General features: G+C 48.4%; 1 protein-coding gene across 3 annotated transcripts in view; it reads right to left on the minus strand.

Moving 5' to 3' along the window:
- Positions 1-10,500: 10,500 nt before the first annotated feature.
- XPO6 (exportin 6) overlaps positions 10,501-17,962 on the minus strand; it is a 130,824-nt gene continuing 123,362 nt past the window's right edge. For all 3 annotated transcript variants that reach the window (XM_090277429.1, XM_090277427.1, XM_090277428.1), the window contains 4 exons: positions 16,942-17,103; positions 14,426-14,524; positions 14,012-14,242; positions 10,501-11,206 (listed from right to left, as the gene is read on the minus strand). In XM_090277429.1, the coding sequence (XP_090133555.1) occupies positions 11,105-11,206; positions 14,012-14,242; positions 14,426-14,524; positions 16,942-17,103 (594 nt within the window). In that variant the 3' untranslated portion in view covers positions 10,501-11,104. The remainder of the gene's footprint in view (positions 11,207-14,011; positions 14,243-14,425; positions 14,525-16,941; positions 17,104-17,962) is intronic.

Genomic DNA, 17,962 nt, shown 5'->3' on the forward strand with positions numbered 1-17,962 from the left:
ACTAGATAACAAAAGACAGGTATTAATTTTTCAATGTCCCACATTAGGGAAAAGAAGGGCTTCTTTGGAGGAAGGTATGCCAGGTACATCCCACCTGTCCAAAACCCTTTTGCCCATTATACTTAGTTTGGACTGAGGGAAATATTTTAGGTTTCCCCCCTCTCAGGCCTCTGGGCTCTTTCTGTCCAAGCCATTAGGATAGAAAAGAGAAACCAGTTTTAAAGTGAAGCCCACAGACCACCCCGTTCTTCACCAACCCAGCCATTTATTTCAGCCAAACTGTTGAGTCTCAGGAGGCAGCAATGCAGACAGGATTAAGTGAGGCCTATACGTACAGACAATCACTCAGGTAATGAGATCGTAGGCTTATGCCCTTTGAAAACAGAAAACACATGTTAATTTATGTAACATAACCCACATACAAGTCTCTAAATCTGTAGGACTGTCTTATCAGAAAGACATCCAGTTGCAAGGCATTTGACATTCTTCTTGCCTGTAAATTAAACATCTTTGATAATGCCACAGACATAGTTTAACTTTCAAATGAAAACAAATTTTAAATGAAAAGAAACTTTAAAGACGGTTAGTTGCACTACTTTATAGTCTACCACTGGGCATTGTGATCTTCTTTGAATTGTGATTTTTCTCCCTAAGATTACCCTCCTTGTCATTAAAGGGACTGCATTAAGTCCATTTTTAATTTATCCTGTTCATTTGCATAAACACAACAAGAGCAGCAAATGATCACTTATGATCTTTAGTTCTGCTTTGCTGGAACTTACTCAAGGAACATTTAGGGTGACCTTCAGTCTCCCCTTCAAGGCACAGAAGCAGATCCACATACCTGGCATTCAGCCTTGCCTGTAAACACCTGTCTTTTCCAGGTCCTCCTGGTTTTCCATTGTGCCTTAAGGTCCCTTCTAGCCATCTTTCAGGAAAACAACCTTCATTCCTTCCCTGGAAAGATTGCTATGGACCGCTCATCCATCCAAGGTACCAGGCCTTTTATCTCGTGGACTTTTATTACCTTTGAAAGTCAGTCCCAGTTGCTCAGGGCTTTTTGGTAACAACCAAAGCCCAAGCATGTCTCCCTTTAGGCATGACATTCCATTCAAAGTCTTAGTTAAAAAAAAAAAAACAAAAAAAAAAAAACCTCTATTAACAACTGGTCTTATTAGTTTTATGCAAAGAAAGTTAGGTCATTACTTACTTCTTTAGAATGCCAAATTCTGGAGGGATCAGATAGGGAGAAAAATATACAGTGTGAAGGAAAATCCTTGTCCTTCTAATATTCACTGAACTTGCATTTCTATTCTTTATATTTTTATTTTTTTCCCCCACTAAAAAATTTTGTTTGTTTGTTTTTCTATTACAGTTGTCTCACTTTTTTCCCCCTCTTGCTTCCCTGCACCATGCCCCCCCCTTCTTCCACATTCAGTCTCCACCCAGTTGTCCATGTCCATGGGTCATTTATACATGTTCTTTGACTAGACCCTTCCCCTTCTTACCACTTCTCTCCCTGCCATCTCCCCCTTTGTTAATGTTAGTTTATTCCTTGTTTCCTTATGAGAAGGAAAACTCTGATTCCAAAAAAGCTCCGCTGCCTTGCGGCATACCTCTTCAGGGGAAAGGCTAAGGGAGTAAACCCCGACAGAAAATCCGGAGCCGGAGTCCCTAAGGCGGTTTGACGTTGTAGTCAACACCGGCAACTCCTGCGGCGCACCTGAAGCCAAGCTGTATTGACTCCGTCTTTCCCTTGGATCCTTCAGCTGCGAAGAGAGGGGGGGTCTGCTGCATGGGCAACAGCAGACCCTCCATATCACCCTGCCCAGGCTCTGTAGCTTCAGATTCACTGGAGAGGACACTCCAGTGTCATCGCAAGACGTCGATTCAACACGGGAGGAGACAGATACCGTGTCACTCCCGAGTCGGACTGCACAGCCATTCTCGGCGGTGCAGATAGACTCTTAAGAAGCTACACCATCGTCTCTCGAGACGGACGGCTGCCGACGATTCCTTGTTTACATACCTCTGGTTCAATTTTGCTCATTTGTTTGTGTTGTTCATTAGTTTCCTGTAACATGTGATAGCATAAGGTAATTTTCTTTTGTTGCCTGGCTTATTTCGCTAAGCCTAATTCTCTCTAGTTCCAATCATGTTGTTGCAAATGGTAGAAGTTCCTTCTTTCTTTCAGTACTTATTCATTGTCATTTTCCCCCTTTGCACGCGTGTTCCTCTCTGTCTCTCTCTGTTTCTTCATCTTCTTAAAGCAGACCCTTTAGCATCTCTTGCAATGCTGGTTTGGTGGAGATGTATTCTTTTAGCCTTCTTTTGTCTTGGAAATTCCTTATTTCACCTTCCATTTTGAATGAGAGCCTTGCTGGGTAGAGTATTCTTGGTTGTAGGCCTTTGTTTTTCATTGCTTGGAATATTTTTTGCCATTCCCTTCTGGCTTGTAGTGTTTCTGCTGAGAAATCTGATGATAGCCTTATTGGAGCTCCCTTGTATGTTATTAGTTGTTTCTCTCTTGCTGCTTTTAGGATTCTCTCTTTGTCTTTGAATGTTGGCATTTTAATTATGATGTGTCTTGAAGTGGGCCTGTTGGGGTTCATCTTCATTGGGACCCTCTGTGCTTCCTGGACTTGCATGATTCTTTCTCTCCTCATGTTAGGGAAGTTTTCTGTCATTAGTTTTTCAAAGAGGTTTTCTATCCCTTGCTCTTCTTCTTCTCCTTCTGGAATTCCTATGATACGGATATTATTACGTTTCATGTTGTCCTGCAGCTGTCTTAGAGTCTCTTCAGTCTTGTTCAGTCTTTTTTCATTTTGTTGCACTGTCTGGGAGTTTTTGTCTACATTGTCCTCCAGCTTGCTGATCCGATCTTCTGCTTCCTCTAGCCTGTTTTTAATTCCTTCTACTGTGTTCTTCAATTCAGAGATCGTATTCTTCATTTCCTCCTGGCTCTTATTGATAGCTTCCATGTCCTTTTTGATGCTGGTATAATTCTCAGTAAGTTCCTTATAGTTCTTCTGGAGTTCACTGTAGTTTTTCTGAAGTTCTTTGTAGTTTCCGCTGAGCTCATTGAGCTTCTCCATAAACCATACTTTCAATTCCATATCTGATAGTTGGCTCCCCTCTATTTCATTTAGCACTCTTTCTGGGGACTCTACCTTTCCTTTCGATGGGGGGGTTGTTTCTCTGTCTCCCCATTTTTGTGACTCCTATTGTTTGTTGATGCTTCTTAGAATGATCTGCACTTCCTGGATCTGCCCCTGGTGGCATCAGATCCTGTACCAGTCTGGGCCTAGGCAGCCTGTTGGAGACTTCCAGGGATCTACTGCCTTTGTCTGGCTTCTTTAGTTGTTAATCTATTCAATCTGTGATTAGCCGTCAGGCTTAAGGACCGTGGGTGTGGCAGCTTAATTCCTGTAGGCAGGGTCTTTGCTTCCCCTCAGGCTGACGCCACTTGGCCGGGAATGGTCTGCCTGCAGTGTGGGGATGAGTCAGCACTGGGACCCGGCGGGCCGCTTCCCCAGCTCTCCCCTCAAAGCCACCACACCAAACTCTCCCCAAGCATTTCCAGTCCTCTCTGTCTTCCCTCTGCTTGTGCCCAGGGTAAGTGGGGGCAGAATATTTTCATATGTGATCCGCTTAAGAGCTCTTTTTCTCCAGCTGTTTCTCTCCGGCTAGCAAGAAACCCTGTGGCTTTTCGCTTTTCTCAGCTGGATACTATTTTACTTTCCACTCTGTTGCTGTAGACTGGGAAGCTCAGCTGAGGGTTTAGACCCTGCCCTTCTCAGGGGGAATCCGCGGCTGCTGAGCTGTTTCTCAGTCCCTTCAGCTGCCACCCGTGTGACGCCAGCCAGCCCTTCCGCGTCTCCACACTCCCTACCGGTCACGTTGTGATGTAGCGGCCTTTTCTGTCTCTCCGTGGTTATAAGACTTCTCTCCAGCTGGTGTTCAGTTGGTTATTCCAGATGATTTCTCCAAAATTACATTGTAAATCCAGACTAGTTCTGGGAGGAAGTTAGTGTAGCTTCCACTTACTCCTCCGCCATCTTGTTTCTCCTCAGTGTATTTTTTTAAAAAACAAAAATTGGTGAATTTTTGTGTAACCATTTTAATATTGAAGTTGGAAGAAAATACACATTTTTGGTATATTATGTTTTATTATTTCAAGAAAGGTAAAAACAACTGAAACACAAAGTATGATTTGTGCATGATTTGTGCAGTGTATGGAGAAGGTGCTGTGACTGATGGAACGTGTCCAAAGTGGTTTGTGAACTTTCATGCTGGAGATTTCTTGCTAGATGATGCTCCACAGTTGGGCAGACCAGTTGAAGTTGATAACAATCAAATTGAGACATTAATTGAGAACAATCAATGTTCTACCACAATGTCCGAGGTGGCTTGGCTGAGGAAGCCAGTGGAGTTTGAAATCTTGCCCACCTTCCACTCTGCTGGCAGAGCTACACCTGCTTGGAGGAAGAGGTACCTTTTAAAATTCTTACAAAACCTGTCTAGTTTGAACTTTAACTTAATATTTTATCTAAAGGGCCTGTTTTAATTCTGGAGAGAATAATTTCTAGTTAGTGGGCAAATTTTTAAAAAATATTTTCCTGCCACCCATTTTCCAGAGTCAAATGAGATCAGTTACAGAAACAGGTTCATTTTTTGCACATCTGTGTCATGTCAGAAGACAGAGCCTGCACATGCACACATACACACACTCATGTGTGTGGTTATTACCATGGATAGCGCAGGAGCCTCGCTCCCTCTCCCGAGGGCAGGACACGTGTTACCTGTGCTTCGTTCCCAGTCCTTGGCCCAGCACCCGCCAGAGTAGACCCTTGCTCAGTGCCTGGGGTGGACCGAAAAGCTGAACAGGCGCGTGATGCACAAGTGCTGCATGTCTTTGCGCCAAGGGCGGGTCAGACACGCGTTGTCATTCTCAGGGAAACCTACACATCTGGCCTTGAACTCCACAACCTGTCCAGAGAAACCCCGAGGAGCCTTGCACTTAGGGACAGGCTGGAGTGTCAGAGCCTCCCCAAAATGCAGCCCCACCTGTGTCACCTGCAACATAGATTCTGGAAGCAGCTCAAAGCCCCCAGGAGAGGCAGAAGCTGCTCAGTGTGGAGCCTTGTGTGTCAGGGAGCTGGCCTGCTCCTCACAGGCACTGCTCGGCCCCTGCTGCGCCAAGAGGAGACAGCCAGGAAGGAGGAAGGGGTGGGACCTGGCAGGGACAGCCTACAAGCTCTCAGCTTCCCGCTCCCCAGCACTGCCACGCACAAAGAGCCTCCACTCAGGCCCTGTTATGAATCGAGAAGCAGCAGAGGCCACAGCACCTCCGGCAGGGAACAGAGCCCGCTGCAGAGCCCTACAGGCCGGGCTGCAATTCCTGCTCTGCCACTTTCCGGCTGTGCGACCCCTGAGCAAGCCACGTTACCCTCCTGGGCCTGACTGTATTTCAAGTTCAACGGAATGAACGTCCTGTCTGCTCGTCCTGTCTGCTCGACCCACCAGAATGTGAGCTGAGGAGGAACTGACTTCCCAGATCTCTCAGCGCGCTGCGGTGTCCCCAGTGGCTAAGAGGAGTGGACTCTGAGCACTGGCACAGCAGAAAAAGCATGCAGGCTCTGGAGCCATTCTCACCTAAAATCGGAGCCCAGCTTTGCCAGAGACTTGCTGTGTGGCCTTGGGCAGCCACTCCTATCTGAGCCTCAGTCTCATCTGTAAGCACTGGCTCTGAAGCCAGATTGAATCCTAGGCCCACGAGTGGGCACCGAGAGCAGGGAAACCCAGGCTGCACCTGGGAGGCAGTGATGCACATCTGCAGCTGGGAGGCAGGGACCATTTTTGGAAATACCATAATACAGATCAATAACGTAATAAAGCCCCCAGAGCCTCCTCAGAGCTCCTGGCCCCTCCCTAGCAGGCTGGGCGAAGGGGAGATTGAGATGCCCCAAAACACCGTTGGAGTCTGCATCACTTCTACTCCAGTGCCCTTCAGAGGCTGAAGGCAAGGCAACCGTGACTCTCAGGAGCTCAGGGATCCACTCCAGCACGGCACAGGGGAGCAGCGGTTGAGCAAGTGGCAGCCTCTGGGCCTCAGGCGCTGCTGCTACAAAATGGGGATTATGCCTTCTTGGGGGCTCCAAGAACAATGGTGTCTGACTGACCTGGCTTTTCAGGGGGGAGCCACACCTCTGGACACATCTATAGCCTCAGCCCCCCATGCTAACTCCAGACACCAATGTGGGCCTGAGGTCCCCGTCACTTCCCACAATGTTCTGGAGGCTGCTTGTACCTCACCAGCCCCTCACAGCTCAGGCTGGAACAGCCAGACAGCCGAGGTCTATGTGACCCGCCAAAAGGTATGTGTGTGTTCAGAGAGGCCTAAGAGGGGGTAGAACACCGCCACAAAGGTGACATGACCTTTTCCCGCTGAGCTGTGGATGCAAGAAAAGGCTTGGAAGGCTGCCCACTGAGGCAATACTGAACAACTTCAGATTTTTATTTTCTTCTTTTTGTCTTATCTGCAAAGAACCTGTAATATTATGTCTATAAAAAGAAGGGAGAAAAAGCTTTTTAAAAATGCATACCAGTTGACAAAATGTCCACTTATGTCAAGCCTGTAGAGCTTCTGGGGCTTTTATCTAAATAATTAATTTTCCACCAGCCCCACTCCTGGGGCTAGCACCCAACTCTGACCTGTAAGAACTTTCTACGCTCTTCAGGGTCCCTGGGATCCAGAGCCAGCTCCTCGCCGACACCACCCAAGGCTCTCGGTCTAGACCCAGGAGGCTGTACAACCAGTCAGCTAACCACCCTGCCACCCCCGACCCCCCACTTCCAAGGGCCTGTACCAATTAATTAACATGGCCTTTTAAAGGTGTTTCTAATGATGCATACAGGAAAGAGTGGAAAATGGAGTCCTTGAGCTAAAGAAATCCTTCACTGAAGAGCTGTTCACTTGAATGCTTTTCCTTAAGGAACCTGGAAAGATAAGGCCAGCGTTCTGAGCAGACACAAAGGATGTGGCTTCATTATGCTCAAAATTGGGCAGAAGAGACCTCAGTGTTAACTACAGGCTTCCTCCTATGAGGAAAAACCCGCGTGAATTAAATGTGGGAAACCCTCATGTACCCAGCATCTCTTGGGCACCTGCTCCAGGCCACCCCCTGCACTGAGTACTAGGGGTACAGACCGATTCCCTGCCTCCAAGTTTTCCTTTTGGTGGGGGACACCACAGGTGCCAATGACAAGAGGGGACACCAGTGGCATGGACACAGGAAGCCCTTCACTGTCAACGTGAGCTGAGGGGAGCTTCCGAGCAGGAGCTAGAGGAGGGCAGCTGGCTTAGTCTGAGGGTCAGGGAAGACCTCAGCTTTCCTGCAGAGCTGGCCCAGACAGGCCCAGCGTGGTCAACAGCATTCACTAAAACACTCACTGCGCAGAATAAAACATTGCCCATCATGTGTGTGTCTGTTTTGGGGCCGGTGCAGAGCCAGCTCCTCCTGGTGAGAGGTTGCTGTATGTGAAGCGCAAGGGAAATGCTGGAGGGACTTTGTCTTCTCCCATCCTTGGCGACATGACAAGCCTCACTGAGCCAGGCCCTTTCTCCTCCAGGACCAGGGAAACTGAGTCCGAGTTTACCCATTCCTGTTGTTCCAGAATTGTTGCTGATGGTGTTGCTTTTTACTCACCACAACCTGGTTTGGGGAAAAAAAATTAGTCACCCTACCCATTTCCCCATCAAAGACCTATGGCCATCTCCTGATGTCTCTGGGCAACTCCAGCCTGCTGACCAGCCTAAGACGCTGTCACACATGTCTTCATCCCACCCCGATCCATGCCCACTATCTCAGATGATCATCACCTTCGATGAAGCCCCCTGACCCTCTTGCCCTCCCCCAGTTCCATCTACAACTTTCCATCCTTTTCCTTGATTCCCAATCCCCATCACAGTACTTAGCCCACCGCTCCGCAACAACCAGTTTGCCTGTTTCCCCACTGGCCTATGAATTTTTATCATATTAATCTCCAGTCCATCACATGGAGCCCAGCACCTGGCTTATAGAGGTATTTGATAAGTAATGTTTGTTAAATTAATGAATTGCCATCAATCATGGTTACTGCCAAGTCCCAAAGAGTCAACTAGAACGGTCAGCTCCTTTCCTCTCCCTGGTTCCAGCGCCGTGTAGAAATGCCACCCTGGGACAATAATGTTGCTCAGAAGTGGGCAAGGAAGGCTGGTTAGGTCCCACCACTAACCAGCCAGGGGCCCTGGGCCTCAAAGTCCCCAAGACCTGCAAAAGCAGGGGCTGGTTTTGTCAACTGTCTCAACAGAGCCTTGAAGCTCAGACATTTTACAACTTACACCCTCCTTCAGATAGCAATCAGGCCCCAGCAATATCTACCACAAGCCTCAAAAACACTTGAGCCCACAATTTCATGTGTAGGAAATGAACCTATGGAAATCATCAGAAGAATACCAAGGTTTATACACAAGGATGCTCACTGCAGCATCACCTGTTACTAAGAAAAACTGTAAACAAAACACTGTATAACACATGACAAAACACAGTCTGCCATTAAAGATCAGATTTTAGTAGACTATTTAGTTAACCTGATGAAACAGTCACAACATGTTAAGTGAATAAAAAGGAGGCTATAAAACAACAGGAGCTCAATTTTATTAAAAAAAGAGAAAAAAAGGAAAGGCAAAATCATGTATTTGCACACATACAGGGAAATGTGGAAGTACAATTTACCCAAAATATCACCAGTGGTTTTCCCTGGGGAGTGGGATTAGCTGGCTCTTTCAGTTTTTGGCATTTTTCACATATTCTTCTACATTTTGTAGTCGGGAGAAAAAAATGGCTGTTAAAAAACAAGCCAACCCTCCGCTGCATGAGGCCAATAGCAGGTAGTGGAGGAAAATGCTTGGAACTGATGTTTCATCAGATTCTTTTCCCACAGCCAGTGGCTGTGCCTTTAGCAGATGTGACTGACAAACCCAGAGGACAAGCATGGACACCAGAGCGCAGCCAGGACAACCTCCCCCCATCCAAAGGCAGCAGGGGAAGCAGCTGACCTCGTGGAAACCCCCTGCTGTTACCCTTCCCTAGCCCCTTCCTCAGAATGCAAAGACCATTTCTAGATCCGTCGATGACCTGAGCACTCATCCGATTCCACCCATGCTTAAAGCCCGCTCTCGGGCCAGACCCTAAGTGGGCATGGCAGACAAGAGGAAATGAACCAGAGACCTTCCTGCAGGCCCCCTGGCCTCTGCCTGCGCACCTCTAAAGCCTGGGAGCTCACTGGGCCATGCCCCTTAGTCTTGGGCCAAAAATACTCCATCCCAGCCCACCCCCTCCCACAGCCTTTCCTCTCCCATCCCAAGTCCTGTCCTGTGTTCTGTCCAGGGGTGGGGCCCACACGCAACAAAGCCTGTCCCCTCACCAACCCCCCAACTCCAGCCATTCAAAAAGCCCTTTCTTAACTCAGGCAGAGACAGCGCTCCTGGTCTTCCCCAGAAGGCAGGTGAGGCTGTATTTATAGCCCAGGAATACCTGCTTGTTAAGTCCTTCCTGGAGAAGAGCAACTGGAGTTCCAATCCCCTCCTCCCTGAACTCTGAAGTGGGGCTGGCCGCAGCTCAAAGGCTGTGATTGACACAAAGAGGTTGCAAGACACACACTCTCTCACCCAGCCCACCATCATCAAACTGATTCTTGTAAAGACCTCAGAAGTAGAAGCCACCAGCCCCAACTCCCTTCTTCCCCAGTTCTACCGACAAGCCAAGGGCCACCCTTCCCCTAACTTTCAGGTGAGCAAACCTCTTCCTGCCAGTAGTGGTAAGTCCACATTAGAATCTACCCTCGTCCTGCCTGGCTAGTCACTGTGACACCTAAAGCAGGGGGAGCTGTGGAGCCGCTATCACGGAAGCTTCTAGGACAAGTGTTATTTCCACTCACAAATGGCTGAGCAAGACCCCAGCCCTCAGACACACCAGTAAGCCCTGGTCCCACTCTCACACAGTTATATCCTCTCCCTCCCTCTCCTCCCCAGACATTATTTTCAGACAATCCATCAAGAGACAGCCACCTCCTTTCAGTCCACTGAGGGACAGAGCCTGGCCGGACACTTTCCCTGGGAGGTGGAGAGGTGGGAGGCCACACTTGGAGGGCAGGGCATCCCCTTGGACCCCACACCCACCTTCGGTACTAGGTTAACTGTCAGTGACTCCAAGTACCTCTCGCTCTTTGAATGAGAAATGGGGACCCTGTGTCTTCACGGAGCTTAAGGGCGATATTACCTAGAAGAGCGTGGGATGCAGCCAGACCCTACGGAAGCTGGTCTTCCGCCTCTGCTCTCCCATGGTGCAAACATGGGCCTCAACTCTCACTGCCTGGCTCCCCCACCAAGATGGTCCCCGCACCTGGATGCCGACCTTGGGGAGGCTCTGACTGCAAAGAAGGTCCCTAACCAGCGTCTATATAACAACAACATAAGCATTTTATTTTTTAATTAAGCGTCTTAGTTTCTTAGTATCACAATGGAATGATGAGAAACAAGAACAACAAAAAAAAACCCCATGAGTCTGTAAATCTCTAACACAGAGCCGAGACTTCAAGGCAATTGGGGGAGGGGCGGTGACAGAAGTGCCAAAACAGTTCCAACACCGCGTCCCTCCCAGCCGACTGGGCCGGAGAAGGAGGGGAGGAGGAATGGTGAGAAGGCGGCACTGTCATAAGCTGTCCTTGGCATTTCGGTCTCATGACGGATATATGCATGATCTACACTGAGCACCGCACAGGGTTTCCTGGTGCCTCCCGGTACCTAGCCACAGGGCCATCTACCGGCCCCACGTGTCCTCGGCACTCCAACCGGCGCTAAGATACACCCTGAAACCAGTTCTGCTGGGTGGGTGGCCGGAGAGGGTTGTGGAGGAGGGGCAGAGGGCAGGCAATGCTGCTCAGGGTGTAAGAATCCGAGGAGTAACCGAGGCTCATCTGGGAGACCACTGTGGCAGAAGGTGAGGTGGCGCAGGTGGCAGCAGCAGCAGTCCGTGTCCCTCAGGCAGTAAGCAGGCCCGGCCTAGAGCTTCACAGTGCCGGGGGGCAGGCTGTCATTGCAGAGTCTGTAGTATCGCAGGTCGTTGACCAGCCTATGCACATTCTGGGTGAACGAGGGCAGGTCCTGGAAGGCAGGGGCACAGCTGCAGCCTAGCCACACACAGCACCCCACGTCACCCACCAGCCCCACCAGCACTTCCACCCCAGAGGGTGCTGCGGAGCTCTGCGAACATTTTACACAGCTCGCCATTTCCACTCCTTCTCACACCACGTGTGAGCCAAGGCACTGGGGGGTAGAATGGCAATGGGGGCTCCCCTGTGCACACCCTGGGCCAAGCTCTGGCCCACATACGCAGACACTGGCTCTGGCATACTCACCACAGGCCTGCAGCACAGGTTCTATTAGCACCACCATTTTAACCCTTTGAGTGCCACGTGTAATTCAAAATTTGGATCAACATGAGAAAAAGTTATATCAGTATATAACCTGAGGTACAAAAAAAGAACAAAACAAAATACGAATTATACCATTGTTATTTACACTTATAGCCATCAAAAAAGAGAGTTGCTGGGAGCAACGCTGGCACTTCTGGAAAATCTGTCAGCGTCGCTCACAGCGACGTTGGCACTCAAAGGGTTAAGGATGAAGAGTGAAGCACAGAGATGAAGAAACCTGCTGTGCCCTGGCTGGCTAGCTCAGTTGGTTAGAGCATCATCCTGATATGCCAAGGTTGTGGGTTCACTCCCCGGTCAGGGCATATACAAGAAGCAATCAGTGAATGCACAAATAAGTGGAGCAACAAACTGATGCTTCTCTCTCCCCAACTCTCTAAAATAAGTTATATTTAATTTAAAAAAAAGAAAGAAAGAAAGAGAGAAAGAAAAACCTGCTGCAGTTCCAAGACAGGAAGGGAAGGGGAGACACTGGTATGGCTGCCAGTGTGCGTCTCCCCTTCAACAAGACCAGCCGAGCCATGGCCACAGGCTCCTCCCCCCAGGGCTCCAGGCAGGCCCTCCCACTCAGGAGTGGCACTGGCAGGAGCCCATGTGCGCTACCACCTCACCTGCTGACTACCGCCTGTTGGGCTGCAGACCCCAAATGCAGAGGGCCCCTCGCACCTGAAACCCCAAACACTGCCACATAGCACTCCGAGGCCAACCGAGGTTCACATCCTCACCCTTGGATTGTGATTACCGAATGCCGGACTACACGGCAAAATGTGGAGGAGCAGCTCCCTGCTTTGCTGGTGGCACCAAGGCGACTGATCCCTTCTGAAGCCCCAGGTGACAAGACAAGGCTCAGAAAACAGCTAAAGACACTTCCAGCTCTGCTCCATCCCAACAACCATTTACCTGGCTAACCTCCCGTCCTCTTCAAACTGCAGACACAAAGCCCGGCTTCACTGAAAAGCCCCTCAGACACCTCCAATTTCCTGGCTCTAGGCAGCAGGTCAGCACCTGCGCTCCGAGCTCTCCAAGCACCCTGGCTCACCCTGCTTGTGGACTGTGCACACAGGCTCGGAAGCCAGAGCACCACGCCTGACCCCTGCTTCCTGGCTCTACCATTCCCCAGTTTGATAAGATTCTTTAAATGCAGAGACTGGTGCCCCAATACCTGGCCCAGGGCCTGAGAGGCAGCCAGCTTCAAATAGCGAGTGAATGAATGCACCGATTCCTTTATTTCATCCTCAAGCAAACATACCAAAGGGTGTCTTTTAAATCAGTGGCTTCCAAATGCCAAATCTGAATTTCCTGGTGGAACAAACACGTGAAGACATTTTTGTATTTTTAACAAGTACCCCAGGAGCATGACTAAATTTGGAAACCACTGCTTTAAATCAAGAAGTTGAGTGATAATGACATCAGTAGAAACTGACTATTAAATATCAGGGTTTGGCCTCTAGAAAAAACCCAAGTGGCTTAAGTGAATTCTAAGAAGCTCAAAAGAAAACAAGATAAGTGCCAGAGAAAGAAAGATTCCAAGACAAATAGGAGCAGAGTCTGAAAAAATACTGTCCTGATACATATACAACCAAGACAAGTGAGGAAGATGTAAAGTTTGCTCTGGGAAGAGCAACATGTAACTCTAAGGACTGAAGTGAAACTGTGGACCAAGCACAGGAGTCAAGTCAGGAACACCAAGAGGACGTGGGCCACAGAGATTCCACTTCAGCAAGCGTGAGGTGATGAAAGATGGAAATGACTTACTCCATAAGAAAAGATCCAGGGAGAGCTGATCAGGCAAGGAGCAGAGACCTAACAGCTAAACCAGGAAGGAGGAGAACAAGCTAGCACCCAGACAGCAGCAATGTTGATTCTATGGGCATCCAGAGCCATCACCAGCCCAGCTCCACCCCAAGGTGCTGCATAGGGGAGGACGGCCCACCAGACAGACCTTCCCTAGGCAGCGGCAAGAGGGTGAATACTGGGAGGGCTCCTCCCAGGACCGGGTAGCAGGTCAGGCCACACGGAGCCGGGCTGGGAGCAGAGGGGCCTGGGAAGAGTCGGGGTCCCATCTTTAAGCCTGGGACCCAGAGAAGCAGCTCCAGAACACCTACCTTCTCAGCCTAGCTGCAAGCCTGCAAGTTCAGGCTGAAGTGACTCACGACCCATGAGGGAAAAGTGGCTGCTTAGAGACATGTTCAATGGGGCACAGGAAACACCAAGCAGCTGAGACAAAGCATCTGGACTGTTAGGGCCCAATGGCTGATGAGATGGAAAACACAAGTGCCACTAAAGCCAGAGCTGGGGAATGCATGTACCCCTCAATCCAGGCATGGCACCGAGTCATCCGGGAATTGCACGAGCTGCCTTGGAGCCACCAGGGGTACAAACCCCATGTGGAGGCAGTCTGCCCCCTCGTCATTAAACAGGCACCAGGCACGAGAGCCCACACCTGCCGTCCCTTTAGCCTGGCCTCTCTCCTCACCCGATCCATCTTGAAATTACGTCCCAGCACGTTTTTCTGGTTGGCATCCACGCCATCACAGCTGCTCAGGAACTCGGGGAGGAAGGCTGCAAAGAAGCCATCGAAGTCCACAGAGGCCATGTTGTAAATGGCAATGCCGATCTCCTCCTGCAGAAGGTCGTGGGACTTATGAACCAGGACCTGCAGCAGCACATTCACAAACTGAAACAGCATGGTGGTCCGGAAGATCTTCTGTGGACAGAGAGCCCAGAGTGAGTGGTGGTCATAAGGCTGACTCAGGATCCCTGGGGCTTCTCCAGGTCCCAGCCTCTCTCCTTCCCATCAGACTCTCGCTGTTGACCTGAGAAGGGTGGGACTCAGCCAAGGCTCCTAATGCCTTCAATGAAGAAACCTCTCTGAGGGATGGGCACTTACCTTGTGATATAGCTTCTGCTTGGTGTTGAGTGTCTCCAAGTAGAAGAGGTTTTGTTTAAATAGGTGTATGTCAGGCTGGAGAAAGGACTGTCCAAAAGCCTGTGCAAGGAAATAAGACCACCATTCCTTAAGCAGCTTTAAACACCCTGAGACCACGCGCTCCTGGGCACCCCCACCCCCACCCCAGGCCAGAAGAACCCCCACTACACAAGCAGCTCCTTATGCTGATGGCAGGGTACAGGAATCCACCATCTCCAGTGCTACAGCCTGGTCAGGTCTTAGGAACGTTCCCATGTAGCCTCAGCTCCTAAGTTCTCCCCCTGGACCTGACTTCTTTTGGTATCTTCCTACACCCTCATGAGATCTATCTTTGAAGCAAGAAGCTAACAACTAAGTCAAATACCTAAGCCTCCCCTCAAGCCACCCACTCGCACTCCATAAGCTGCCCTCTCTACAGATGAGGAGACTGATATTCAAAAAAACTAATTAACACATTGTTGACCGGTCGTGAAAATACGCGTTTTTAAGCCCAAACATTGTTGACTGATAACGAGTTAACTTGTGTTTGCACTTGCGTTAGGTTATATAATCCTTAAAACTGAGAGTAATATAGGATTTTGTAAAAGTTTTCTTAATCATGTTCCATCGTGTTTAATATAAAAAATTATTTTTCCAGACAGTCTGGGTTTTATCACAATTTTAGTATTGCAAAAATTTCAAATATGGCGCATTGCAACAGTGAAGAATTTTTCAATGAATTATATACAGATGCTTTTTCTGATTGTCCGAGTGACTTTAAAATACACAGCAGTGATGTGGAAGATGATAGTCTGTCGGAAGATAGTTATGAATCTGATATTAGACCACCAAAATGGCAAAAAAGAAATGTGACAGAATCTGATACTGAAAGTGATTCTGAAGAAGAGTGGACTGAAAATGACAGTACACCAACCTTGGAGGATTACACAAATATTTCTGGTATAACTGTTCAACTTGGTGATCCACAGAATATCAGTGAAGTGAAGAACTTACTTTTTGATAGTTTTTTTTTATTTAATTGCTTCTCAAACCATTTTATACCACTGCCAAATGGAAAAACTATAAAACATCTGCTAAAACTTTACCATGGACAGAAGTTACCACTAGTAATATGAAGAAGTTTCTCAGTTTATTGATATTGATGGGATAAACAAACAAACAAAAAAATAACACTGGAGAGATTACTGGTCAACGGATCAGTTATTATACCAAAAAAAGTTATTGAAAGTTATATAGAAGATATGTACAAAGTTTCATTTCAATACATCATGTTTAAATAAAGTACACTGAAGTTTATTTAGATCATTTCATTTTCATATCCAATTATGAAAAATAGCCAGTGATATTGTTATAGAGCGGGGTTCCCAAAATTCCCCAGAGCCCGGGGTTTGGGGAATGGGGGAGGGGACTCAGAGGAGCACAGCCATTTTTCCTGAGAGATGCCTCTGCTTATCTATGGCTGGTAGCTGGTGTCTTCATTATGCAAATGGCCCTGGTCCTTCCAAGGCACCAAGGAGGTGGGAGGGGCTTCGACTGCAGAATGGTGACAGAAAGCTTATAAGGCCTGTGAAAAGTTCTTCCAATGGTCAGAACCGTTACCACACCCACTGTATCACAGGCCACAGTCAGGGATTTAAAAATAAGGTGGCAGCCATTTGCAGGGGTAGAACCATGTGGTTTTGAAAGGGAAAGGAGCAGCTATGCAGTTCATAGGAATGAGCTGGCTATGAGGCCTGGGCTAGTAAGAAAGCCAGCATGCTGCTGCATTAATCATGCCAACCTCAGTGGACTCCAAAGCCTGAACTTTTTAACTTTTGAAACTTGGGACACGCAGAGAGGACTCTCTTGGGACTTGTGCCTTTACTGGACCTTCACCATGATCCAGTGTAACACGGCACATGTTTTCCTGGACTTTTATAAGGAAGCTGATGACATTGTACCCCAGACCCTGAAGGAGAAAAGACAGATAAGGGATGGGGAACTATTGGGTTTGGTTTTGGCTTATAGCCTCTTGGGAAGCAAGGGAAGTGCTGGCTCTTGTGAGAGAACAGGGCTCTGAGCAGGAGTGCTCACTGCTCCCCGCCCCCAGGTTGGAATATTGTAAATAAAGACCTGTTTTCCTCAACACTAATTGTCGGGTTTTACACCAAGGTGCCACGTGAAAGAACCCCTTTTGCTCGGTAACAGTTTGGGATAGTTTTTGTATAAAATAGCCAGTGATATGTGATAGCTTTTATATAAAATTGCCAGTCAATAATGTGTTAACTTCAAAGGTACTAAAATGCAGAGCTGAGCTTCAGACCTACACTGCAGGGCTTCAGAGACAGTACTTGTTGTACTGGCCACATTAGAGAAAGTAGACTGCATGTCAGAGAAGCAAATCAAGGGACAGAGGGCCATGGACCCAGGTGGTGTCCAGAAAAAGTCCCAGCTATTCTTCGGTCACAGGGCAGACTCAGCAGCTCTTCCAATGTTACCTGCATGATGGCACTGAACTGAGGCTCATTCTCCATCTGTTCCTCGGTAATCCCCCTCTGGACACTGGCCAGGACAGAGGACTTGAAGAAGTACCTCCAGTTGTGATGGAGCGTCCGGAAAAGGAGCTCAAACAGCTCAGCCTTCACATCAGGGGAGGGGCGCTGTGGAGACACACACAAATCCTCAATCCTTCCCTTCTTGCAGCCCAGGAAGCCACTCACAGCCCAGGCCCAGAGCTACGGAGAGGCCTATGGGATGCCGGACAAGAGCAAGCAGAGCATCAGCTTCCCACCCACCCTCCTGAGCCAGCAGTTCAAACCAGGAGTACTTTGGAAGAACAGGGCCACATCTGAGACAGAATGCTTGGGTCGGCACCAAGGAGCTCTTCTTCTGATGGAAATGCTCAGCTTTTCAAGTTAGAAAAAAGACTACTACATGGAACAATTAGAAACATGGATTTTCTGTTCAGAAAGCAGCTGATCTGATCTGTGGTATCATCTCGGTTGTGTTGTTCCTCTTCCCGGGATGAACAACACTGTCCAGCTAACCTGTGGTCTTATGTAACGTAACCTCAGAAGCTAAAGACAAATATGAAGATTTAAAAAGCCTATCTGCTCTCTATAGTAAAGGGGCTCAAAGAGCACTTAGGAACCACAGAAAGAAGCATCAGAGGACCCCTGAGGGGTGAGGCAGCAGGCAGGACTGACTGCTCTCTGGGCCTGTCCCCTCTTTCACCAGCAGCTGGAATTCTGGGATGAGGAAAGGGAGGCAGGCTCAGCAATATTTTCTAATTTGACCAAAAATCTCTAAGTCACTAGACAGCATGACAGGTCACATTATTTCTTATGTCTCCATAGAATTCCAAATGATAAGGCCCAAATATATTTAATTCAGCCTTATTAAGACAAAGCTGAGACCAGAAGGCAAGAGCTTCCATGGCAGGAAGGCTTACAGGGCCCATGTGCATTTAATGATGCAAAGCAACTGGACTCATTTAAGCCTTAATTCGGGCGTTAGAAA

This window comes from Furipterus horrens, unplaced genomic scaffold (genome assembly GCF_987537825.1).
Source record: "Furipterus horrens unplaced genomic scaffold, mFurHor1.1.pri manual_scaffold_5, whole genome shotgun sequence".
NCBI lineage: Eukaryota > Metazoa > Chordata > Mammalia > Chiroptera > Furipteridae > Furipterus > Furipterus horrens.